Source organism: Carcharhinus amblyrhynchos, chromosome 16 (genome assembly GCF_965287045.1).
Source record: "Carcharhinus amblyrhynchos chromosome 16, sCarAmb.v2.hapA, whole genome shotgun sequence".
Classification (NCBI taxonomy): Eukaryota; Metazoa; Chordata; class Chondrichthyes; order Carcharhiniformes; family Carcharhinidae; genus Carcharhinus; species Carcharhinus amblyrhynchos.
In genome coordinates, this window is record NC_137339.1 from 29,386,799 (window position 1) to 29,412,666 (window position 25,868).

At 41.3% G+C, this 25,868-nt stretch overlaps 1 protein-coding gene and 1 long non-coding RNA gene across 6 annotated transcripts in view; both read left to right on the forward strand.

The window, feature by feature from the left end:
• Positions 1-12,777, forward strand: part of LOC145353929 (extracellular sulfatase Sulf-2-like) — a 318,430-nt gene extending 305,653 nt beyond the window's left edge. For 4 of the 5 annotated variants that reach the window (XM_080204931.1, XM_080204933.1, XM_080204932.1 and 1 more), the window contains 4 exons: positions 1,253-1,376; positions 3,115-3,148; positions 6,231-6,284; positions 10,161-12,777. In XM_080204931.1, the coding sequence (XP_080061057.1) occupies positions 1,253-1,376; positions 3,115-3,148; positions 6,231-6,284; positions 10,161-10,191 (243 nt within the window). In that variant the 3' untranslated portion in view covers positions 10,192-12,777. The remainder of the gene's footprint in view (positions 1-1,252; positions 1,377-3,114; positions 3,149-6,230; positions 6,285-10,160) is intronic. The other variant, XM_080204936.1, reaches the window with a different exon arrangement.
• Positions 12,778-12,886: 109 nt separating this feature from the next.
• On the forward strand, positions 12,887-17,112 carry LOC145353930 (uncharacterized). The gene is made up of 2 exons (XR_013888779.1): positions 12,887-13,778; positions 13,873-17,112. It is a non-coding gene; the product is annotated as an uncharacterized LOC145353930 (long non-coding RNA).
• The last annotated feature ends 8,756 nt before the right edge of the window (positions 17,113-25,868 follow it).

Genomic DNA, 25,868 nt, shown 5'->3' on the forward strand with positions numbered 1-25,868 from the left:
TTATTTGGTGTATTATTGTCACATGTATTGGGATACAGTGAAAAATATTGATTCTTGCTTGCTATACAGACAAAAGCTACTGTTCATAGAGTACATAGGGGAAAAGGACAGGAAAGGATAGGGTGCAAAATAGTGTTTTGCAGTTCCAGGTAGGGTGAAGAGAGATGAGCCTAACGTACAATTCTGATGCCAACAGGGAAAAAGCTGTTCTTGAGTCAATTGGTATGTGACCTCCAGACTTTTGTACCTTTTTCCCAGTGGCAGAAGGTGAAAGAGAGTATGTCAGGGGTGCGTGGGGTCCTTGATTATGCTGGCTGAATTCCTGAGGCAGCAGGAAATGTAGATGGAGTCAATAAATGGGAGGCTGGTTTGCGTAATATACATTCACAACCCTATACAGTTTCTTGCTGTCGTGGACAGAGCTTTAACTGGCAAAAATACTGATCCTGTTAAAAGAATTTTCACCTTGAAGAACATTTACAAAGTTATAATTGCACAAACTTGATGATTGTTGCCTGGAAAACAGATTTGAAAACGTGAGCAAAACAGCAGCAAACTTACTTTAAGCCTCTGTCCACCCCTGTGGACAGATTTTGTGAATGAGGCTGACGTGGACAGATATCTTCCAAACCAACTAACTTGTAAATGGGTTCTGATACACCTTAATACTGAATAATATTTGGGCGTTATGGTGGCACAGTGCTTAGTACTGCTGCCTCACAGCGCCAGGGACCTCAGTTCAGTTCCCGCTTGAGTCACTGTCTGTGTGGAATTTGCACGTTCTCCCCAATGTCTGTGTGGCTTTCCTCTGGGTGCTCTGGTTTCCTCCCACAGCCCAACGATGTATGAGTTGGGTGGATTGGTCATGCTAAATTTCCCCTTGGTGTCAGGGAATTAGCTGGGTTAAATGCATGGGGTTACGGGGATTGGGCCTAGGTGGGATTGTGGTCGGTGCAGACATAATGGGCCGAAAGACCTCCTCCTGCACTGTAGAATTCTATAAATATGAGAGCTGTTTCACAATGTCTCCCAAACTGCTTCTTGAAAGATTACACCAGCACTGAACTGTGGCTAATACAATAGTAATCCTTTAAATAAAGGAAATGAGCGTTTACCAGTGTGGACCCCATGTGTCCCCCAGTACATAATGGGATCCTAATGTGTCAGCCCCAGTGCAGCCCAATTAGAAATTATTCAAATGCAAAAATAATTGTCGGTCCCTTTAGTCAAAGTTCATATTTTCCATTTTTAGCTGATGAATGCAGTGAACACATTAGATCGAGATGTTTTGAACCAGTTACATGTACAACTTATGGAATTACGAACCTGCCGTGGCTTTAAACAGTGTAACCCACGGACCAGGAATATGAACACAGGTACAGATACTTTTTGATATTCTCATTACGGTGCGTGCATTGATGGCTACCACATCTTGGAGATTTTATACTTAAAATTAATTATTTTACTTCTGAACAGGTGAGAAGAATTAATTACTCATGGTCTTTAAGTTTGTAATTTATGGATCATGCTGTAGAAAATGAAAGGCTGGTTAATAGTTCAGTTAAAATATTGTAGTTGAGTGCAAATTAATTATGGTAATTACATCGGGGAGCTGTTAACTTGGTGGTACAAGTGATTCAGAAGTTAATGCCCTTATTAAAATTTATGGATGACACTGACAGAATAATTAACTAGACGTGGAGTTCATTTCCCATATCACATCAATATTAACTTCCACAGGGATTAAACCAGCCAAAGGGCGAAATAGGTTGTTATAAATCTCAGCACTCTTTCAGTGAACTAGCTAAATGTTTGGAGCAACAGATCAGTCTATTTGAACCTAGAAACTGAAAATATGTGAGAAAATCAATGCTTCCAAGCTCATATTAATTATTCCCAAATCTGTTTTCTTTCTTGGTTTACTTTGGCCCAGATGTCTGCTCCCAGATCAGATGTGCGGAGACAGCTTTGAACTTGACCTTTAAAAATATCTAACTGTTAACTGACCCTGGAACAAATGGCCCATCCTGAGCTTTCCACATGGGAGAATTATCATTGTTGCTGCCTAATCAAAGTGTATTCCATTGAACCACTGAAAGCACAGTGAATTTTCAAGACACAGCCATAGAGATGGCAACATCTTGCCTGCACTACCTGATACAAATATTATGCAATCATGTAGTTAGCTGCCAAGACTCAAGTGGGCGGATAAATAATCAACAGTGCCATGTTCATTATCCTATCCACTTGCCCTTTGCCACCCATCTATCAGGTTGATGCTTGACCACGCTGTCACAGCAAAACAGTGACAAAGCAGGGGGAAAACTAGTACGGGCTGTCAGTGGTCACAGAATACAGCTTGGAGTCACAGCCATAACATGCGTGGCAATATGCATGTGGCAGAACCACTTTCGCCAACAAACCTTACTGGTAATCATAGATGATGTGGCAAAAATGGTGAGTGTATGAAAGCACACAAATGTAAATGAGAGCATTATCATCTAAATGGCTGACATCCCTTTTCACTTTACGTTTTAATGCATAGAAAGTCACACCGAGAAGACACATGGAAAAGGATGGGTCCAACTGCCCCATGTTTTTCTAAGCAGAACCTTCAGGCTTTGGCAGAAGGGGTCCAGAACAGTGTTGTGATATGCCTATTAGGGGTATCTGCATAAAATTATGTGATTCAGCCTTAGTTTCACTTTTCCTTTGAGTACAGTACGTACACATACATGCCTCTGATGTATTTAAGCTTTATACCAATGTATATCTATTCTCATGTGCCTAATCTCAATAAATGAACTCAACGTGTTTACATACTTTGGGATCCATACTCCTGGGCAAAATCCAATTAGAGTGGAGGCAGCTTGTGACATAAATGTACAGCTACCGCCTTAAAATAAGTATATCTGAAATGTGCCCTACCCCTACGAGAATGGAAAGTGCAATATTCAGGAATGGATTTGTGATTTTCCACTATGGGATCTTAACCATAATGACAGTCTAGGCATTTGTGTCCATTCTGTATGAAGCAACATGTCACTGTTTAAATGTAAGCATGGCTGGATGATCTCTTAATTGTTCTCAAAATTGCTGTGTTTTCCTGTGTAGGAGGAAAAGATGAAGAAAACTTCAATCAGTACAGGTAACTTTATTTAATCCAATGGATTCTCGCTTCTTTTCATCTAATAGAGTTTTATTCTTACTGATGAATATTTCTGCCTATTTGCAATCAATGGTGTGGGCTGGAACTTTCTAGCCGTTCACACCGGTGGGATTTCCTGGTCTCGCTGTAGCCACCAGAGATTTGGCTGGGTGGCAAATTCTCCATCACCGCTTGCAGTTGTGGCGAGACATGAACGGCCAGAAAATTCTGGCAACAGTATTTGTGGAGAGTTTTAAGTCTCAGGTCAGGTTTGAGTTGGGGCCCCAAGTCTATCATGTTAGAAATCTGAATTCCCCCACCCCAATGCCTTCCAACCCGTCAACTTCTTGATTTAGAATCCTATACTGCAAACGGAGGCCATTCGGCCCATCGGATGTGCACTGACCACAATCTCACCCAGGCCCTATTCCCATAACCCCACTTTTTTTTAAACTCTGTTAATCCCCCAACACTAGGGTCAATTTAGCATGGCCCGTCCACTTAATCTACACATCTTTGGAATGCGGAGGAAACCGGAGCACCCGGAGGAAACCCACACACACTGTGAGAATGTGTAAACTCCACACAGACAATGACCCAAGGCTGGAATTGAACCCTGGCCCCTGGTACTGTGAGGCAGCTGTGCTAACCACTATCCTGCCCCTATTTAGTTGAGGCAAGATGGAGAGCAGCAGGATATGGGTTGCACTTTAAATGATGCAATGAGACTGTTGTCTTATTTCTATTCACTATTTGAAATTTAACCCTGACCGGCCAGGTTTCCAAAGCCTCGGGAAAACTGAAAGCTATATTGAGGCAAGTGACAGCCGGATCAGGAGATAAGTGTCTTTCCATTTGCCTGCTGGATTCAGCAGACCTATCTTGTCAATTCCCACAATCAGACATTAGTATGCTCTTCGCCTCACCGAGGTCTTTGATTATCCTCCCCCGCCCCCCAACCCCACCAAATAATCCCTCAGGCCACTGATTTCTACCCAATCCCAGAGACCTTTGAGCACACTTTGAAACCTGGCTTAATACCCCTATTAAAACAATAGACAAAGGGATAACATATGGGTATGGTAAGCCTTTGTCCAAACACTCTAACCATAATTTCTAACCAATCATAATCAAATGTGAGTTATTAACATAAGCATGATGTCAGTTGGTTAACCTGCTCATTTCTATTTTATACACACACAACTATCAGAGGCCTCTAACCCCAGAGTTATATTCCCCACATCCAGCTCCCTTCTTCCATACCTCGCCTTGCCCAGCGTGCCCCCAACCACTTGACCAAGCCCTGCCAGTCTGGTTCTGGTGTGACCTTGGATTACACAAGGTTTGGAGAATTTGTGCCTTCTCCTCTTTCTGGGTCTCCTGCAGTACTGATAGTAGCCACCAGATGCTACTACTACAGAGCTGCCAGTCACTGATTGGCTGGCAGGTTTCTGAGGAGTGGAGATCCCTCCTCAAAAATTAAAGCAGAACTAGCGGGCCAATCAGAGATGAGCTCACCCCCAATGTTTGCAGGTTCCTCACACCTCAGTGTATAATCCAAGCCTTGATTTCCTCGCTTTAAACACCTCTCCCTTACTTCCTTCATTGAATTCCTTTGGAATTAATTGGAATCCTTTAACATATATGTTCTCAAGAATTAAGTTCTCATTATGTAAATAAATCTAGACATCCTCTTTGTGGTGTTAATGGGCGCCATCCAGTCTTCAAGAAAAAAAAATCAAAGGCATAACAGTCATATTGAGAGACAATGTGCAGAACTTTACAGCCTTGCTCATCCTGAACTGTAAAATCCCGCCCAGGGTCAATGAACTTTTCCATGGTTCACCCCTTGCCCACTTCAATTTCCATGGTGGGTGGGATGGTAAATTTCTGGCCAATATATTCTTATATCTCCCTACCTGCCAACAGAAATAAATGCCCTCAAAATTGGGGATAGTTCATTTCATTATGAGTAGCCCATGAATTTACCCAATATTCTGTTTTATGCCAATACTTGTTCTTCTAATGACTTTAATCTTCAAAATGCAAATTAAGGGTCCAGTAAGTGCTTTTTTCATGCTAATGAAATTAACAAGATTAGCATTTTAGGAGAAAATGTCTGCTTTTCATGCATTGCAAAATTGTGAATGTACTCCTTGTAAATAGATTTATAGTTTTAGTCCAGCTTGTGTCCAGGTTAATTTAATCCTTAAAAAGAAAATACAGTTCCTGAGAAGGAAACAAAAACACATTGAATATTTCAGACTTGCTTGATTCCCACCCCCTGCCACTCCTCCTAATTGTAAAGGGAAATCTTGGGATCCACAGTGTCAAATATCAAGGATGTCAATTTACAGAACAGAATTGAAATGCATTCATAAAATTGGACATTCCAAATAAAATTGGACAGTTGAAGATGAGTGGCTTCCAAATTGTAAATTGTTTTGCTCGGTATATGACTGACCTTCTATTATCATCAACATTTATGCACATTTCTTAATACTTAAAAGAAAGTTCTCGGATGGTGCTACACTTTTCAGTATTCACAAAAAAAGTTCACTCATATCCTGTTTTACAAATAATCTCGCACTGTTTCCACGTGAGCATGTACTTCACTGTGTTCATGTCGCGAAAGTAGTAAATATAATCAATCTAACTTGTTGATAACCAATGCTTCAACACCTACAAATGTATTTTGGGGACTATTTTATTGCTGAGAATAGGCATCATTATTCCAAACTACTTGTCTTCCACGTACCTCCATCTGGAGTTGCAAGCATCCTTTCTGCATAAGCATGGAGCTATCAATGTGGGAGATCATGTGGTATGATAAGATGTCAGCTAAAGACTGTTATCAGTAAGTGTTGAAAACATTTTATTTTTAAGGTGATTCTTCTCAGTTGATTCTTCGTCTGGGTGGGTTGAATTTGCAACCCAGATCTTAATATAGAAACTGGTATCTCAGAGGTCCATAATGTCACCAAGAAGGTTACAATCATCAGCACTTCCATGACTGTTTCCCTTTTTGAGTTTGTATTTTGAGATGCTAAGCTTTTCTTTGTCTTTGCTGCTTAAACACCAGGCAATATCAGCGTCGGAAATGGCCCAAAACGAAGAGACCAAACACCAAATCCCTGTGAGTTGTGTGAGAAATGCTCCAATAAATTTGTCTACAACTCTACTGCAAGTTGCTTGCTAACTTTTTTTTTGCATGCAAAGCCTGACCTCAGCATGGACTGATGTTGCACTTTCTCTATTTTATTTCAAATTAATAAATCCTTCCTAGATTTTGTGTGCTATAAAATACGTACTTGGATGGACTACTCAAAGAAACAGTTACTCACACATGACTTACATTTATCTACTTAAATTTAGATCTTAGATTTGCCTTAGCATCTGTCAAATTGAAAGTGTTGCAGTTGAAAGCATTACACTTGCATTTGATTTGCTGAAACACCACTTTTTGTAAAACAGCAACATATTCACAACTGAACAGATAGGAAACCTACCAATAAATGAACAAGTGGTAACAACAACTAAATAAGTGGGCTGCAAGCTGCTTCCAATAAAACAGCAATCAAGGAAGAGAATGGAATCACTCAAGATAATGTAGAGACACCAGTTAATTGACAATACACAGTCCTAGAAATCCATGGTGCCCCAACCTACTGCTGTCTGAAGGTTCAATAGGTGTCCACTAGGAATGCCTAAACTTAAGCTGAGATCCCAATGCAACAGATTCCAGCCTTTTGCTGCCATGAGGAGAAGACATGTTGAAAGGAATGAGGAAGAGTGGATATAGGAACTCTGGGATGGGATCCCAGTGTTTTAAAGTTGGGGGGGAGGGGTGCAAGGGAGTGTTAACTTGCAGGATCTAAAATATTAGAGGACCAACATAGATTGTACAGATTGGGGATGGCAGTCTGGGAAAGAAGTCAAACCTGGCATTACTGAAGATGTATGGATGGTATTGTTGGTTAGAGAGGATATAATATAAACTTCCATCTTTCTCCTGTAGTCTCCATGAGCTAAAGATCCATCTTCAATATTTTCTTGCAGAAAACTGACGATGAAATCAAGAAAAACTCTTTTTTTTAAGTATCTGTAAACAATTTTATTTATTGGTCATGACCAGTGTTGGCGATGTGAGAATCAACGTTGTTTGACTGGTCAGACTGGTGGGAGATGAAAGATGGTGTGATGCAATCTGGAAACTGTCCAGTCAGTGTCTTGCTGACATTTTTGAGGAAGTGTGCCAAGAATGGAAGTCAGTCACAGCCAAGAATGATCCAGTTAGACATGATTGAATAGGTGGGCTGATTAAATTTGTCTTGAATAATTTTGCCCACCCATTTAGTGTTACGCTTGGAAGTACTGGGGATAATTTCAATTCTAAAGCAAGCGATGATTGTTGCAGGATCCTGGGGGGGTGCCCAGCCACATGAGGCCAGGTAAACACATCATAATACAGAAAAGCTGCACCTAACTATTAGATTCAGTTCCCTTTGTTTAATCATAGAATTGTAGAATCCCTACAGTGCAAAAGGAAGCCATTCAGCCCATCAAGTCTGCACCAATCACAAACCCACCAGGCCCCATTCCTGTAACCCCCCACATTTGCCCTATTAATTTCTGACACGAGGGTCAATTTAGCATGGCCAATCAACCTTTGGATTGTGGGAGGAAACCCATGCAGACATGAGGAGAAAGTGCAAACTCCACACGGACAGTGACCCGAGGCTAGAATTAAGCTCGGGTACTTGGTGCTGTGAGGCAGCAGTGCTAACCACTGTGCCACCCATATATATTGTGATGCCATTTGTTTTATGGTTGTGACCATTCTATGGGGCTGTTGTCTCATCCATTTCACTATGCATCACAAGAAGCTGGGGTGCGGGGGTGGAGCGGTGGGGGAAGGCAGCGGAATGCGGTTTATGCAATATGTGGCAGACCCCAAAAATTCCTTGGTGCTCAAGGCTCCGAGAATTCTTTTTAACTTACCTGGCAATGAATTGTAACAGGAAGTGTGCAACAGCATGCAAAACCTTTCATGAATTAAAACCAGAAATACACTGATTTACATTGTACTGTGGAATGTGTGGTAACTGTTTCACCTTATGATTCCATAATCCTAACAACTATCTTTTTACCTTTTTTTTTCACCAGCACTAATTTCTCAGTGAAGCAGAACTCAAAACATTCTTTATTTCTCTTCTGCTGGATTAGCCTGCTAAAACACTGCATGCATTTATAAAGTTTGTGAGTTTGTTTCTGTTTTTTTTGAACTGCTGTTGGTGTGGCAACCTTTACTAACCACCTTTTCATATGACACATTTAATATCCCTCCATTGTTTCTTTTGTCTTGAGTTTTTTTTTATTTTTAAGATGCAGCATCACTTGTGGTGTGGGATGGAGGGGAGTTTAATCCACCATCACTCCCAATTTCTGGGGAGAAGTACAAACACAATCTCTGCCAAGCTATTAGTTGGCAGCTTCCTAATGTCTGGGGTGCCTTCCTGAAACAGGCAAAAGGCCCCTGGACAATGCTCATCAGGACCTAGCACCTATTTTAACAACCTAATATCAAATTTAGCAAAATCTGGGTAGAGTAGGTTGTACTCAGTTTCTCAGGGTCTAGAGCAACCTAAGCAACAGTCCTTAAGATGCTTGCTGGAGGCAGCTGGAAACAGGTAAGCTTTCATCATTTACTTGCCTTATTGCGTTGGAACTTGCAATGGTTTTCTCTCTCTGCATTCTTCAATATTGGGGTAACGCCTGCACTGTGGCAGAAACAGGATTGTAGTGCCTTGGAGATGGTGGTGAATGGCTTACTGTCCTGTTCCCAATGCCACTGTGTCTATCACTAGGTGTCAGAATGCCCACCAGCGTGTTGTGGGCACACATTTAAAATTCAAATCAGTGTTCTGTGAAGTATGCAGGACCACATTTTCTACTTCAGCAGATCATGCAATGCACTTAATGGTGTGGAAGGTTAGTTTGTGCACTAGAGAAGCAAACAGGGTAAGTTTGTTTTAGGAATGTGAGACCAACAGAAGCAGAGTTACTCTCTCCATTACGTAGACAATCAACATTACCATGACTCACACCTGAACAATGACCATTTGAGCAAGATATCTCAAGGTTGCTGGCAACTGTGGAGTGTTATCCTCTGCATGTATGTGTCTGTGGATCCAGCTTTCATTGTCAGTTCCAATTCAGTTGTAAATGAACTCCAACTCCAGATGCAAGCTTAAATGGATTTAGGAGAGAAAGTGTGGGAGGAGGTAGGTTTTGTGCGAGTGAAAGTAAAAATTCTGAGCAAACAAGAATCTCGCAGACTACTGATGAATCTTTAAAGGCACATCCACCTGCCAGCAGGCTTTGCCAATTAAATTTGCTGGCAGCATTTAAATAAGGTTCAAAAACAAAATTTAAAATTTCAAGCTGACATAGAGTAGCTTACAGAATAATCATTCCAGAAATTTTGAGTGGAATTCTCTGGCCGTGCTAGTCTCAAAGCCAGAAATTCCTGCCTGATCGCCAATGACGTTTCACATTCCCCACAACATGCCTGCTAGAACTCCAGTGGTGGGCGGACTGGGAGAATTCTGGTCTTTTTTTTTGGCCACAAGATGGACTTATCTCCCGATTGGAATACCAGAATGTTAGAAACGGGTTCCAAAAATCACAATATCAGTTAAGGGGCGTGCTTGGGATTTTTGCCCTCACTTTTATTTTATCCTTTCTAAAAATGAAGTGATACATTCATGTTCCTCAAGGTAAGGCAAGCAGTGATATATCATTCTGTCCAAACTGTAACCATCATTCCTTCCTTCCTTCATTCATTAAAAAAAGAACCCTTTCCTTGGTCGGACTTTACGTAGTACATTTTGTTTCAAGATACCATCAGCCTCGATTCTAAATTTAATGTGGAAAAGAATAATTGAGGCCAGTTAGTGTTTTGAAATCTATTTGTTTATTGTTTTGAGCCTGTTTTTATGTTTCATTTCAGAGGACAACTCTGGGAAGGATGGGAAGGCTAGACTTCTGGAAGAAGGCTGACTTCTTCAGCAGCATCATATGGCAACAACTTGAAACTTTGTGCGCGCGCGCAAGGTGAAAACCTATATGATTATCGACCGGATTTCAATTTTAGCCTTCAAGACTGAATAAGGCTGATGTAGATAGAATGTTTTGCACTGTTGGGGAATTTTAACAGAAAAGTAAACTATCGAGGATCACTTATGTAAATGAGAGTGGAGAACCTCTTCCACTGGTTATTAGACTATCTACTGTAACTCAAAGCAATGCCTCACTTTGTCCACAAGGCGTCATTTTGGAATGCAGTGCTCTTGAAAGACAGGAACTGACTGATTCTGGCAGAGGAACAAGGTGCATTTTTTTTTTGATGAAGCACCTGGATTTCAGAACGTTTCTGTTATCAAAGCAAGTTTTAGTTTGCTGATAACCCCATGCAAGATTCAGCCACTGGCAATTAGTTTGGAAAATAAAGAGCAGGCTGAGAGAAAATTTGTAATACTGGAACATCAATGCAAGGGAAAAACCCGTAAAAGAATGTAATTGGAAGGGATGGATTGACTGGCAAAGACCTTTATAGAATAAGGCCTTGTTTGAAATGGGAGGGAAATGAATTAATATTTAATAGAGTAATGATTTCATCGATAACTAGCCCTATTCTGAGGATACTGCTTTGTTTCAAGGACTTGCATGTCTGTCCAGCCTCCGGCACCATTATTTCTAGACAGCTTTGAGATACACATGATCGAGAAAGACCAGCTTCTGTATAATACGTAGAATTATATCTTGTAAATATTCACTACTTTTCTGTCCATCAATGAAGTTGGTTCGAGTGGTTTAGAATTTAAGTTAGTACAAACTGGAATGCTCAACTACGTGGAGGGAGGTCAGAGAAGACAGCCATTATTGAAATTTCACCAATTGATTCACCTAACGGCTAATACACTTTAAAATCATCTTTCTTGCTGATTTGTTCACTCTCATTAATTTGACTGGAAGATCAGCTGAAGTGACTTTAAACTCATTGATAAAGTTGGGATCTGGAAACTGGCTGGAATTCTCTGGCTATTCAAGCCCCGCTGCCAGCAAGGACAGAGGATTTGACACTCAGCCAAATCTCCATTCACAGCTGTGGGGCCAGAGAATCCCACCTGTCATCTTTGAAATTGTCTTAATTTTAAGATAAATACATTTATTAAAAATAATTTCTTCACTTTGTAATAAACAAATTTGCAACTGTTCTGATTCTAGCATATCTGATATGTTTACTTTAATCCTCAACTGAGGATTCCCCCCACCCCCAACCTGTTCTCATACCTCAGTGGTTGCTGGGCCCATGGACTGTGTCCATTCTATTTCCGACAATTCTGCTGTCGCCCCTTCCCAACCACCTTCCCCCCTCCCCCCCCACCTCGATCCACAATAGTGTTCCCATTGTCCTCACCTTTACCCACCAACCTCCACAATATCAGATCATCCTCTGCCACTTCAGCTACCTCTTGCCTGATGCCACTCCAGTGATATCTTCTCCCTTTTCAGCAGTTTTAAGAGACAATTCCCTCTGTGAATTATCTTGGGGAATGAACCAGAGAATGGCTGTTCCCCCCTGCCCCTCCCCCCCAAACTGCGAGGCCCTGGTCACCCCCATCAAAACCTCTCCCCTTTCAATGGCACCTTTTCATGCAAATTCAGAAGAGTACACCGATCTTTTTGTTCCCTCCCTTCCCAATGTCCAAGACCCCAAACACCCCGTCCAGATTAAACAGCAAGTTGCTTTTGTTTTCAGTGGAGTATACTGAGTATTCACTACTCACAATATAGTCTCCTTTGAGAGGGAGCCTGAACACAGGCTGAGTGACCGCTTGGGACATTTTTGTTGAGTTCAGAAAGCTGACCCCAATCTTCCAGCCTCCTATTGCAGTATTTTAATTGTCTACCTTGCTCCAACTCTGTCCTTTCTGCCCCTCACTTGCTGCAGTCTTCAACACAACACAATCTTGAGGAACAGCAAAGTCATCTTTTAATTCGGCACTTAAGTGTTCTGAATTCAACATTTGAGTTCAACAATTTTAAATCTCAACCATTTTCTTTCCTTTTTTTTCTGCTGCTTTGTTTCTCTTTTCTTTTGGATGATAACTATTTCAGATCTGGACATTCACAATTCTTCGAGTCTCATCTTTTTTAAATTTCTTTATTTGTCCCAGTATCGCACACTTTGGCCTTGGCACCAATGAACATTTTGTCATTTAGTGATATCATCCTGAAGTTCCTTTTCCCACCTCTCTCCTTTAGCCTGCTCAAAGCTTATTGTGTTTCTAACATTTCAGTTCTGACGAAATGCCACAGACCTGAAATGGTAACTTGGTTTCTCTCTCTGCGAGTTTTGCCAGACTTGCTGAATATTTCCAGCATTTTTCTGCTTTTATTTCAGATTTCCACCATGCATAGTATTTTAGTTTTGTGTAAAATCATTTGTGTTTGCAATGTGTGGGTTAATCTGAGATGAATGTTGGGTGAGTAGGAGATGGGGTCTGTCTAAATGTGATATAGTAAGAAGTCTCACAACACCAGGTTAAAGTCCAGCAGGTTTATTTGGTAGCAAATGCCACAAGCTTTCAGAGCACTGCTCCTTCGTCAGGTGAGTGAGAGTTCTGATCACATTTGTGATCAGAAGGAGCAGCGCTCTGAAAGCAAGTGGTGTTTGCTACCAAATAAACCTGTTGGACTTTAACCTGGTGTTGTGAGACTTCTTACTGTGTTTACCCCAATCCAACGCCAGCATCTCCACATCATAAATGTGATATTCCAAGTTGTTAGTAACTGGGCGTACATGTCTGCCAAACATCTGGTCTAAAGATGACAGAAGTAAAAACTTCTAGCAGACTAGAAGAATTGAAAAGTTATTTTTAAGAAACACTCAAAATTGAAGCACAGACAAAATTGTTTGTGGCATGTTTTACAACTTCGTAAAACTAAAATACTTGATTATTTTTAAAGAACATTTTCTGACGTACAAGAAAAACTATTCATTGGTTGGTCATTCTAGATTGTAAGTTACTTTTTTTTAACCCTGTACCTAGTTAGTAGACATGCACTAATTGTAATGTTGTTTGAGATTTTATAAAGTCATGTCATTCTAGTAGCTACTACTGGAACACATTATAAATAAATAGTTTAAATTCTGAAGAGTAAATTGAATAATTCCTGCTGTGATCTGAACCTTTTAAAGGAGTAATGATAGAGCTAAAATATTGTGTTGTTGGAATAGCTGCATGCTGTTGAAGTTTTTCTGCTTGCACTCATCAGAAAAGTTCACAGGAAAAGCAATATATATTGAACAATTTATATTGAAAATGCTGAAGAAACTCAGCAAGTCTGACTGAATCTGTGGAGAGAGAATAGAGCCAATGTTTTGAGCCTGGATGGCCCTTCGTCCTCTCTGATGAAGGATCATCCGACTCGAAATGTTGGCTCTATTAGCTCTCAACAGATGCTGTCAGGCCTGATGAGATCCTCCAACATTTTCTGTTTTTGTTTCAGTACTTTGCCTTTAACATTGTATTTTGCATGCAAAGAGAGTGCTGATTGGTTGGTAAGTATACTATAAGTGGTAGATACATTGCCATGAGGAATGCACCAAAGAACAGTCATTTAATAAGTTTTTTGTTCAAATTCAAACCAAACAGATTGACTCCAATTGATCAAGGCATTGCCATGAGGAATGGACAATCGAACGGTTAGTTGAAAAAGGCACAATGCATGGATATGCTCCTGCTGACTGCAAAGGACAAGACCCTTTATGTGAATATATGTAACTTCAAGTGTGCATAAGTGAGTCACACTGTGAGCCCAACTGATGATCTTACATTGGTTGCCAGTGTCCTCCTTAGCACAATCAGGGACTCATATCTAAGGAAGGATGTGCTGGCCTTGGAAGGAATCCAGAGGAGGTTCACAAGAATGATCCCTGGAATGAAGAGCTTGTCATGTGAGGAGCAATTGAGGATTCTAGGTCTATACCTGTTGGAGTTTAGAAGGATGGAGGGGGGTGGTGGGGTGGAATCTTATTGGAAGTTACAGGATACCACAAGTCCTAGATAGAATGGGCATGGAGAGGATTTTTCCACTAGTTGGAAAAACTAGAACCAAAGGGCACAATCTCAGGCTAAAGGGATGATCCTTTAAAACAGATGAGGAGGAATTTCTCCAGCCAGAGAGTGGTGAAATCTTTGCCACGGAAGACTGTGAAGGCCAGATCATCGAGTGTCTTTAAGACAGAGATAGACAGGTTCTTGATTAATAAGGGGATCAGGGGTTATGGGGAAAAGACAGGAGAATGGGGATGAGAAAAATATCAGCCATGATTGAATGATGGAGCAGGCTCAATGGGCCTAGTTCTGCTCCTATGTCTTATAGTCTTATAGGATTGATTAGCAAGTGCTGCCCAATCATGGGATCAAATGTAATGTTGGACACTCTGTGGAGTTGCTCAAGCATGGGCTGATTGGGTATGGTTTGTACTTTGCCTGTTGTGAACAGCAAAACGGACATGCTATTTGATGTGACTCACCAGTCTTTGTGACATTTGGCTTACATTCCTATTTGAATCATATTGGCACTGAAATTAATAAACCACGTTACTCATTTGAGTGATGGGCAGATCGTCTTTTTGGCTTGAGAGCAGCCTCCTGCTAGTGAAGGAAACCACTTGTGTTGTTGCAGCGTTGTAATAGCATGAAACAGCTACTTTCATGTATTGTTCACATTTGAGATTGAGCAGTCAGTTTTCAGGACCAGAAGTGGTAACCTTCAACATGTTCATGAGTTTGCACAATTTACAGCAAGCAATGATCTGATTAAGGTAGCCATTGTCGCACAGGCTGGCCTTAGTGTGTCCTTTTTCAGTGTCTAGTTTGCACAGTCAGCAAATGGCTCAGGCCCTATTTACGAGGTTGCCAATAAGGGTAATCGCATGGAACTGTATAAAATAATACATCCCTTTAGCTGCTCACAACAGGCAAAGTACTGACCATACCCAACCAGTAGTACTTGTAAAACTCAACACAATCGCCAACATTCAATGTGATGCTAACATTGGAAAACACTTATTAAACAATCCTGCTTGTTAAGAATTGCACTGAAAGCCTATTTAAGATTATCAGTTGGGCCCGCAGTGTGGCTCACTTATGCGTGCTAGGAGCTACGTATAATCACACGCTCGGGCCAGTCCCTTGCGAACAAGAGGAGCATGTCCACACATTGCAACTTTTCTCAACTAAACAGAAGCTTGGGGAACAGCCATTCCCTGGTTCATTCCCCATGGCAATATCTTGACCAACTGCAGTCAACCTGTTCGGTTTGAATTGGCACAAAACCTGGCAGTTAACTGTTCCCTGATGCATTTGCCACGACAATGCCTCTACACTTGCCAATCAATCAGCACACTCTTCTCACGCGGTATAAAATGTTGTTTTCTTTGCTATTGGTATTCTTGCAAACTGTCCTGATGAGTGCAAGGCAAAAAGCTTTGATAACATGTTTTTTTTTGGCCATACTGAAATTCTATACTACCAAGTGACTAGAAAATATTGTCACTCTCCAATCCACAGTGCCTTTGTGTGCTGACCCCTGTGGGAGCAGGAATTACTGAACTTACCCAACAATATATTGCAAACATTTTATCTCTTAACATTTTTTATGGACGTAAAATGTTTTTTGAGGATCATTGTTGCAAATAAATTGTTATCATTATAAGTGTTTGTCTAGCTAAGCTTGTGTATTAATGATATATTGATTCTTACAAATATTTCAAACAAGACTGAATATTTGTTTTTGTAAATGTAACTTTCTTGCAATGGTGTTGAAACTGTCTGTCACCTTAGCACTGATGAAATCAAGCTCTACTATAGACATCAGTTACAAGACTGAAATCTTTTTTAAAGATGTTATTAAAATTTTACTGTGTCTTCAATAAATATTTGTCTATAACCTTTAAGAATATTAGTCTTAAAGCTCGCTGTTCTGCTTACAGTAGACTTGGAATCAAGCAGCGTTAAGCACACTTAAGAGAAAGGAGAAATGTCAGTATCAGTTTGAAAAAAAAAAATTTGACTATTATTCCCTTTCCTTTCCATTTTTTAAATTATTTCTCTTTAATATTAACTTCTGAGTACTAAATAGTTGTCTGCATTCTATGTACCTCATGTGTTCTTTATAAAATGATTTTCTGTGCATTTGCGGTGTAAAATATCCCAAAGTAGATTTAGAGAGAACTGCAGCATGTTTCTCAGTTCCTTGCATTCTTGAACTTTTTTTTAGAATTGTAATTGTGCTTTTTGACTGATGTGAAAAGACTTATTTCTGTAGCACTTCAAAGGTTAAAAGTTGAAATATTGCCCATTGAACTCAAAGGGACAAACCCCCCATATTCATTGTGAAAATGAAAGAATGTGCAGGGAAAGTGTAGCATTCAGGAGGTGTTCAGAACTGTTGACAGCTCTACCCAGCCTACCCTCCCTGACTGACAAAGGCTCTGGCACTACTCGAGTCTGAAGGAAGCTGCACTTGATTAAAGTTTCCATTTTAATCTCTAGCACTACTGATTTATTTGTTTGTCTCAGTGACTTGGTTCTACATGTTTTAGATGCGAGTAATCCCTGCCATCATCAACCTGTGGTGTTCATTTTCAGTAATCCCGAATATCAGCTGAATGACTTGAAGACTTATGATGAGCTAGATGAGGATTTCAGGAACATGTTAGCAAACTATAGGCACTGCAAAATAATTCAAACGCAAAAATGTTATGCCAAAATTTAAGCACGCAAAATGGACATCATTGACTGAGTTCTTTTTACGGCAACTAAATTATTTTCCAAGAAATACATTTAAAGTCCTAGATGTAAAGAATAAACAACTTACAAAAATAATTGCCTACTTAGTTATTTGACTGATTTCTGTCATGTGCTTTTTTAAAGTTGAATTTTTGACATCTGCTAGTAGTTAAAACATTTTAAGAATGCCTTGTGTTCCAAAACATCTTTTGACACCATCCTGCTCTGCACCTTCTGGGGAAGAGTTCCTATTAGGTTGCACTGCTATTTCCATGAATATTTCAACCTAAGGTTTGGAATTAAATGGCCAAAGATGACCATGAAATTGTCATTAAAAACCCATCTAGTTCACGAATGTCCTTTAGGGAAGGAAAATCTAGTCTCCTTACCTGATCTGGCCTACATGTGATTCCAGATCCATAGCATTGTGGTTGATTCTGAGGTGCCATGGTAAGCCATTCAGTTGAATGGCAATTAAGAATGGGCAATAAATGTTGACCCAGCCAGCCACACCCACATGTGAATAAATTAAAACAAAAACTAGTGCGAAAGTTTTGAATCATTTCAAGCACTGGACACATTCAATGCAAATAGAATTTAGATCAGGGTAGCCAACTCTTATGAAATGACATCAGGGAAACTTTGAACAAGGATGGAGGATGCTAGCTGGTGATTATGAGAGTGGTTTGGTGGGGGGGTGGGGGAGGTGGGGGGTGGGCCTTGAGACCATAATGTCTAGGAAGTGGGGTTAAAACTAAAACTTGGAACATATCTTATTGGGTCACAAACATTATCATTTCTCTGCTGGACAATTCGCTTGCAATCCCGTTCAGAATGTTCGAACCCAAGACTCCCAGACGTTGTTCTAGAAATAAGGGACCAAGATGGCCCCAGAAAATAAACAGTCAAAACAAGGGACAATCCCTTAAAATAAGTGCAGTTGGTCGCCCTGTTTAAGACATTAGACTGAAAGCAGCCTCTGCCCACAGAAGCAGTTGTGGCCCCAGATTGAATTCATTATCATGATACCTTTTCACTAATTGCTCCCATTTGGGGTCCTCCATGGAGATTCTTACATTTAAGCTGAAGTTTTTAAAGTTTTGAAACTTTTAAAGCTTTTAAATATGTATAGAAACTGATTTCTGTACACCATCAAACTAACAATTGATTTTAAAAGCCATTTAAAGTTATTTAAAATCAGATTGCTCACTGATGGTAGAGTAGACACATTAGAAATTGTTTTAATCTTTTGTGGTGACCACATTGTGCGGTTTTATTAATACTGCTACATTGTTACCACTCAAATTGAAGATGGAATATCTGCGTGGGTTTATTTTGGGAATTTTATGAAAGGGATGGTAGTCTGAGCTCTGTGGGCAGGGAAGTTGACACTGCCCCTTTCTGGGAACAGCCTCTATTATGAGCTAATTCGGCTGTTGGGAGGTGGATCTATCATGGAATCAGGACCCCAAGAATGAAGCCAACAGCTTTTTCATTCAGCAGCGTCACTGAAGAAGTGGTTGCAACTGTGGGGAAAACACTCACCGGAGGTCCTGGATTATGAAGTGACTCAGGCCAAAGTTAAGAGATGCCGGTGGGGGGGAGTTGCGGGTCAAATCGTAGTGGAGTGAGCGATACCAGTTCCCTCAATTAGGCACTGAGTGCCTTTGAGTAAAGGATTCCTCCCAAGAGACCACGAATAATCTTACACAGGTCGCTCATCACACTCATGTGGTGATAGACCTGCCCAGCCATTGATTAATAGCAATAGTGGGAAGAAAATGTCCTGAAGTGTGCATTAATTGTTCATTTAAGAGTCTTAATTGGCAGTAAGGTGTGAAGGCTGTTCACATGCCTTCCCATCAAAGATTCAATCAGCAAAATCCCCCCAACCACCACTATCCCACTCAATTAAATCCCCTCCTGCCTCCAAGCAAGATCTGGACCTGAGCATAAAACACCATCCTTTGTATCAGATCACAGAATGTGCCAAAGCAAGAACTGATTGCATGTGTATTCTTGTCTAATCTATGTAGAGAGCTTCCTCCAATTGCTAATGTTCTTCTTTGATAGCTCAACCTCTCTAGTTGTTTTGCAATTTCAATGACTTTAAGTTTGAACCTGGCTGTGTAGGTTTTTTTTTACCATTACTCAAGTAGATATGAGATTGACCATTATTTGAAAATATTTGAGATTGACTGACTACTATTGGTGTATATATGGTAGAGGCAGAAGTATGTTTTCTTCTTTTCTGGGAGACACTTAAATAGAGTCACAAAAAATAACAGACTAGGATGGTGAGCCGAGGTGAAGATAATTGGCACTGACCTGCAAACCCAGAAAGGAGATGAAACTTTGATCAAATGCTATTAAGGCCTGAGTCTTCTGCTGACTTGTGATTTAGCATTGAAATATTCCTGCTAAGAACATCGGAACCCAAATGAAGAAATAGCTGACTGCAAATTAACCATAATTATTTACGTTTGGTGAGTATAAATTACTACAAAAGTGGCAACTGTATTTTGAAACTATTTTTAAAAAGTGATGCACCCAAATGTACTCTTGTAACTGAAATGGGTTTCAAAAAAAATACTGATGTAAGCAAATTATAAAAATATTGTACCAAAGTCTCATTCTCTCTGATCAGTACTTCTCCCTGAAGACCAGATGGAATAAAAGGACCTAGCTCCTACGCACAGTTGACAATAGAAGTAGTGGAAGTCCAAATAGACATGAGGCAAAATTTTACTCTTCTAAAGAAGTGGATTTGTAAGTGGGAAGGGAGCCATAAAATGCCATAAGAGGCTTACCTGCCTATGTCACCACAATGTTATCAACAGCAGGTGAAGTGTTGGACAAACTGACCACCCTTGTGCTGATTGCTGCCCTTAAGTGGCCAGGGAAAGGGTGGGGTGGTTGGCCTGGGTAAGATGCTCTTTCAGAGAGTCAGTACAGATTTGATGGGTCCAATTGCATCATTCAACACTGTTGAGTTTCTATGGTTGTAATTAATGCCACTATTTCACAGGCACCAAGCTAAGACCAGCAACAGGTGGAAAACCTGGCAGCTAACAACCTTCTGGCTTTGGGAGGGTGCCTTCTTTAGTGGACGCATTCCCCAAGCTCCAAACACTTCAACTTTTCCCCTCTGCTTTTCCTGTCTGTTATGTATGTTGGGGGCATGCCCCTTTAAGAGAATGGGCTGGGTGACCCAGGATATGAGCTCCACCCTTCGCCTTGTCAGTTTTGAGCTGACTGTGATAGGATTAAGACATGTTAATGAATTGTTCCAGTTAGTTTACTGCCACTGACCTCATGGTTCATTATTAATCTCAGTAGGAGGCCACATATTTAACCTTGGCTTCTAATGCTGCTTGCGCCACCCCACCTGAGCCTGGCTGCCTGGTCCTGGCAATTTCTGACCCCCCTCCACCTCGCTTGCTGGATGAATGTTGCTGGAAGACTGAGTGACGTTCCAGTTGTGGCCATTGTTCCTGGTGGCATTGCTGGAAGCAAAGATCTGATTGGTCAACAGGTGTTGAAGGTGCAGCATCCACCCCTGATGTGAGTGGTTGTCTCTTCTTGAGATGATCAATAATGGATGTTAAATGTCTGTAGGGCCACAGGACTGGGCAGAAGGTGAACATACTCCTGTTTGCATCTGCCCATAGACCCTGCTCACTGGACATTAGAAATTGAGAAAATCCTGTCTAACCTTTGAAAGAAATCAAATAGTTATAGTGCAATCAGATTTTCAAAGATTATCTATAAAATCTCCACAAGATTGCAAAAATGAATGTGTGGGGTATATGTATGTGGAAATGCACACTGTGACTAGAAATTTGATTTTTGACAAGTATCATTGGAAAAAGACGTAAAAATATCTAATATCATTTTAGGTTTTATAACTTGAGGCCCAGTGTCCAAGAGTAAAGAATAATAAATTATACAAAGCATTGGTTAGGCCATATTCAGAGAATTGTGTGCACTTTTATTTATGGGTATGAGTATTGTAATTTCAACATGACCACTGGGTAATGAATATGGAATGAGATAATAGATATTGTAATTATTATGGGTGTGGACATTACTAAATAGTGCCATTATTTAATGAGCATGGACATGAGGTAATGCATATGGATGTTAGGAATGAGCATATATATTAGGTAATGGGTACAGGTATTATGTAATCATTATACCTATTAGTAATGGGAACAGACATTCAGTGATGAGGATGCTTAATAAATAATGTGTATGGGAGTCAGATAAAGGCAATGAATATTCATAGAGAACTAGAACAAATATTCTCTTGAAGAAATGGAAATGATTTTTTTTATATATTCTAAGTAGATAATTTCCATTGTTAGGCAAACCAATATCAAAAGGTCATAATCTGACAAATGCTGAATAAAGGAAAAAGCAGAATGAAAGTTTGAGGATGTAGAATTTATTTTCATATGTCATTCAATAACGAACTGGTGAAAGTATTTACAAAAGTACCAGATAATTACTTAGAAGAGGAAAAAGCAAGGAACCATTAGAATTAGCCCTGATGAACCCTAAATTCACAATCAGTGGGAAGGGCTGCATGATTTTCTACCCTTGTGTGTAAAGATAAATGTTAATGTTAATGAATCCAATTGCAAGCGAGCTGTGCATGGTACACAATATTTTTATGACCAGCTGTTTGTAATGATGCTGATGCACAGCGAGCATTTTCCACACTTTGTGAGTCAAGCAGATAAAGAGACAATATTGATTGCCAATGAAAATACTTAAAGGCTGACAGCACATTTTAGAGAGAAGGTTAAAACAACTTGCAGGCACCAGCATGTAACTTCTGCCGAAAAAGATCACTGATGGAGAAATAAGCAGGCATTGATGTATTGGAGGCACTGGTGGAAGAAGCCAAGAGGATGCAAGGGACCCTCTTCCCCCCTGCGGAGGACAAAAATCTCTCTAGGCATCTTCTCAACCAACCAGTGGAAAGGAATAGCAGAGTGTGTCAATGCCAAGATCATTGTCTTTAGGCCAGTTCAGTAATACTGCAACAAAGTTAATGATCTCAAAGCGTTGATAAGGTTAAGAAGTCTGCTCTGATACTCTCTGATCATAACTGTACCAATTGCAGCTTTGTTATGTATGACAATCACAAAGCTTTCCACCCCACTTCTCATTATACTTCTACAATCATTGCAGCCACTTCACCAAGGGTGTACTTCCCCAAAAAAATTTTGGATGAAAAACCGTCATCACAATTTTCCCACCATTAGTCATTTTTTGGGAGAGGGACAAGTTTTGAACCAATTCTGAGAGGGGCAGGGCCTAAACAAGCCCAACTTCACAATGATTTTTAAAGGGTGCTTGAATCTCAAAGTTAAAATGAAGACTCCCCCTCTCTCCCCCTCCTCTCTGTTTTTGGGACCTTCCCTTCCCTCATTGAAGGCATGTTTCTTCACTGCTCCCCCAACATAGGTCACCGGCATTGGGCCATCGAAATAGGTCCCTCTTTATGCACCAACCCCCCCCCCCCCGCCTCCCCCCCACCCCTCCAAATTCATGGCCAGTTTCATCCCCCATGCCCTTCTCTTCAACTCTATTTGATTTCATTTGATTTTATTATTGTCAATGTGGAAAGTATTGTTTCTTGTGCTCTATACAGACAAAGCATACTGGTATTAGAGAAGGAGAGGATGCAGAATGTAATGTTGCAAGCATAGCTTGGATGTAGAGAAAGATCAATTTAATATTGGTTAGTCCATTCAAAAGTCTGATAGCAGGGAAGAAGCTGCCCTTGAGTTGGTTGGTACGTGTCCTTAATCGTTTGCATCTTTTCCCCAAAAGAAGATGGAAGTGTGTATGCCTGGGACCTCTTTCATAAAGAACAACACAGCACAGGAAACAGGCCCTTCAGCCCAATGAGCCTGCGCCGCCATCTTAACAATGTATTTTTCCTACACCATCCTTGAACCCGTGTCTATGCTTATGGTACCCCCATTGGAAACCAGATTCAGGGGAGAATAATTTAGGGACTAAGAGCACATCTTTGGGGTGTGGGAGGAAACCGGAGCGCCCGGAGGAAACCCACACAACCACAGGGAGAATGCACAAACTCCCACAGCCACTGGCCCAAATCCATGTATCTGCACAGCTAGCAGTGATAGTCACTGAGCTGTTGTGGTGCCCAACTGCACACTTGATGCGGATGTGGGCCTTCGGGAGATGTGCTGTTTCCAGCAACTCCCACATATGGCACCTAACACAGCTGAAGTGTCTCCCCATAGACCCTGCCATATACCTGACCACCCTTGGAATTATGTATACCGAAATGGAACACAGGAAAGATGGAACTAGTAACTCACCTTGCCTAACACCAGTGAGCCAAAGCCCTTATAGCTCTCACTCTGCTCCCAACTCACTCCGCTGCCCACTGTCTACCATTGCCTTCTTTTTATACCCCCTGCTCTCCCTTCCTGACTAGCCCCTTGCCTAACTTCCGCTACGGAAATAAAAAGTAATCAAGAACCCCGCTAACCGGAAATATAGCCAAGAACTTCCAAGGAAAATCAACCACTCACCACAGCCACCAGGTACACTGCTCCGGAGAACATGTTCTACCCTCTTCATGCCCCCCATAACTCCTTCATACTCCACCCCCTTCGTGGCCCCCTTCATGCCCCCCCATGACCCCTTTCATTCTCCATCCCCTTTACAACCACCTTCATCCAATATGATCAGATTGAGCAATGCAGTGACGTACCATGGTGATGCATCTACTAATAGCTGTGGCAGCTTCCATGACAACTCACTACACTGTACTGGAGAGCTTATAGCTGCCAACCTGATTTTGGGGGCCACTGTTGCAAGGAACTGTAAGAGCATTACATTACTCCTGCACTCTATTAACATATGCACTATCCTAGCAGAGTGTTGTGGATCCTGTGGGAGAGACACAACTTTAAGGTGACAGCACACCTACTCCCCCATAAAACCTTTTGCCAGTGCCTTGTTGGTGCCACACAGACAGCTGAACCAGATGACAGCTCACACTCAGATGCTGCACTCCCCAACTTGGTGCTGGAGGCTCAGGACTGATTAAGATCAAATGCCACAGAGTCATCTGTAAGATACTCATGAAAGCACAGTAGCTTTCTATCCAAAGAGGTGCAGGTTAGGTTGGTTGGCTACAGTAACTTGTCGTCGGCATGTGTGAATGTGTATTTTGTAACAGAGCATATTCCGGCAGCCAAACTGGTGCCAAAGATTGTGCTTTGCACTCCTTTGGACTTCATTGGCAAGACTGCGGGGGTGGGAGGGTTCCAACACCAGGGCAACCCAAAACCCCCATATATTCCTCCCAGACATGCGTCATTAATGCACACCCATTGTCTCCAGAGAAACAGGGAGGCCAACAACTGTGGGGAAAATAATAAAGTACAAGGCTAGGGCAATGAGGAGACATGAAGGAACAAACACTAAAAGTTTGTCACTGGTGACATTATTTGCTAAGTGTTTTTGTTCTGTTGGTGTTTATCTTTGCTGTGAAATGAAGACTCATAAATCTGGCAGGGAAGGAAATTTAGTGACCGTTCGCAAGGAATCCTTTGACATTTGTGTTTTGTATGTGGGCCATTTGCATTAATACCACCTGCTATTGGCGCTCACCGCTAAAATTAGTAGAAGAGTTTGGGGGCAGCATAGTGGTTAGCACTGCTGCCTTACAGCGCCAGGGACTCGATTCAGTTCCAGCCTGGGGTGACTATAGAGTTTTCACGTTCTCCTTGTGCCTGCTTGGGTTTCCACTGGGTGCTCCAGTTTCCTCCCACAATCCAAACCTGTGCAGGTTAGGTTGAGTGGCCTTGCTAAATTGGCCCTTAGTGTCCCAAGGCGTGTGGATTAGGGGGATTAGCAGGGTAAATATATGGGGTTGCGGGGATAGGGGGTGGGATTGTTGTCGGTGCAGGTTCGACAGGCCAAATGATCTCCTTCTGCTCTGTAAGGGTTCTATGGTGAAATCATTAGCTGCTACACGACAATAACCTGCCCATTGTTGGTCACCACCTTCCCCCCCCCCCCCCCCCCCCCCCCCCCACAACCCCCCCCACTTCTCCTCTCATCAGGTAAATAATGCATATGAGGCAAAATAAAATCTTCCCGAAGGTGCCTGGATCTGGTAGTACTTCTCTAAGCCAGTTTCTTTATAAAATGGATTTGCACCATATTGCCTTCAGTGATATTGGCATGGAGCTGGTTAATTTGAGTTGACTGTGATGCTACATTCATTGCAAGAGGCAGTCTGATAACTTCTCTATGCAATACCAAGAAAATGCTGCCAGTCTAGTTTCCGAGGAGTGTTTGTATTCCGTGAATATGAAATTTTCCATTTTCACACTGGGTCCAAATTGGGATATTGCCAAATTAGGAGTAGTTCTGTGCTGGGGCCTCACACCAAGGCAGAATTGGGTTTCCCCAGTTTATTTCACATTTGAACTTTACAAGCTGCAAAAGAGGCTTCCAACAGCTACAGCGCAGGTTACTTATGAGCCGAAAACCCCAGAGAAATGTCTGAGCCATTCTGCAACAATTTGAAGCAGTGCTCACTGGAATTAATTTTTCATTGCACACCAGCTTATGTAATTCTTCATTTGTCCACTTGATGGTGTTTGTAAATAACTTGCAGCCTCCCACTGAAGTTGCTGCACCTGACTTACGCGTGTGTGTGTGTGTGTGTGTGTGTGTGTGTGTGTGAGAGAGAGAGTCAGAGAGGGTCAGAGTAGTACAGTGCAGAAAAGGCCCTTCAGCCCATTGAGTCTACTAACTGCCACTAAAACCACACTAATCCCATTTTCAAG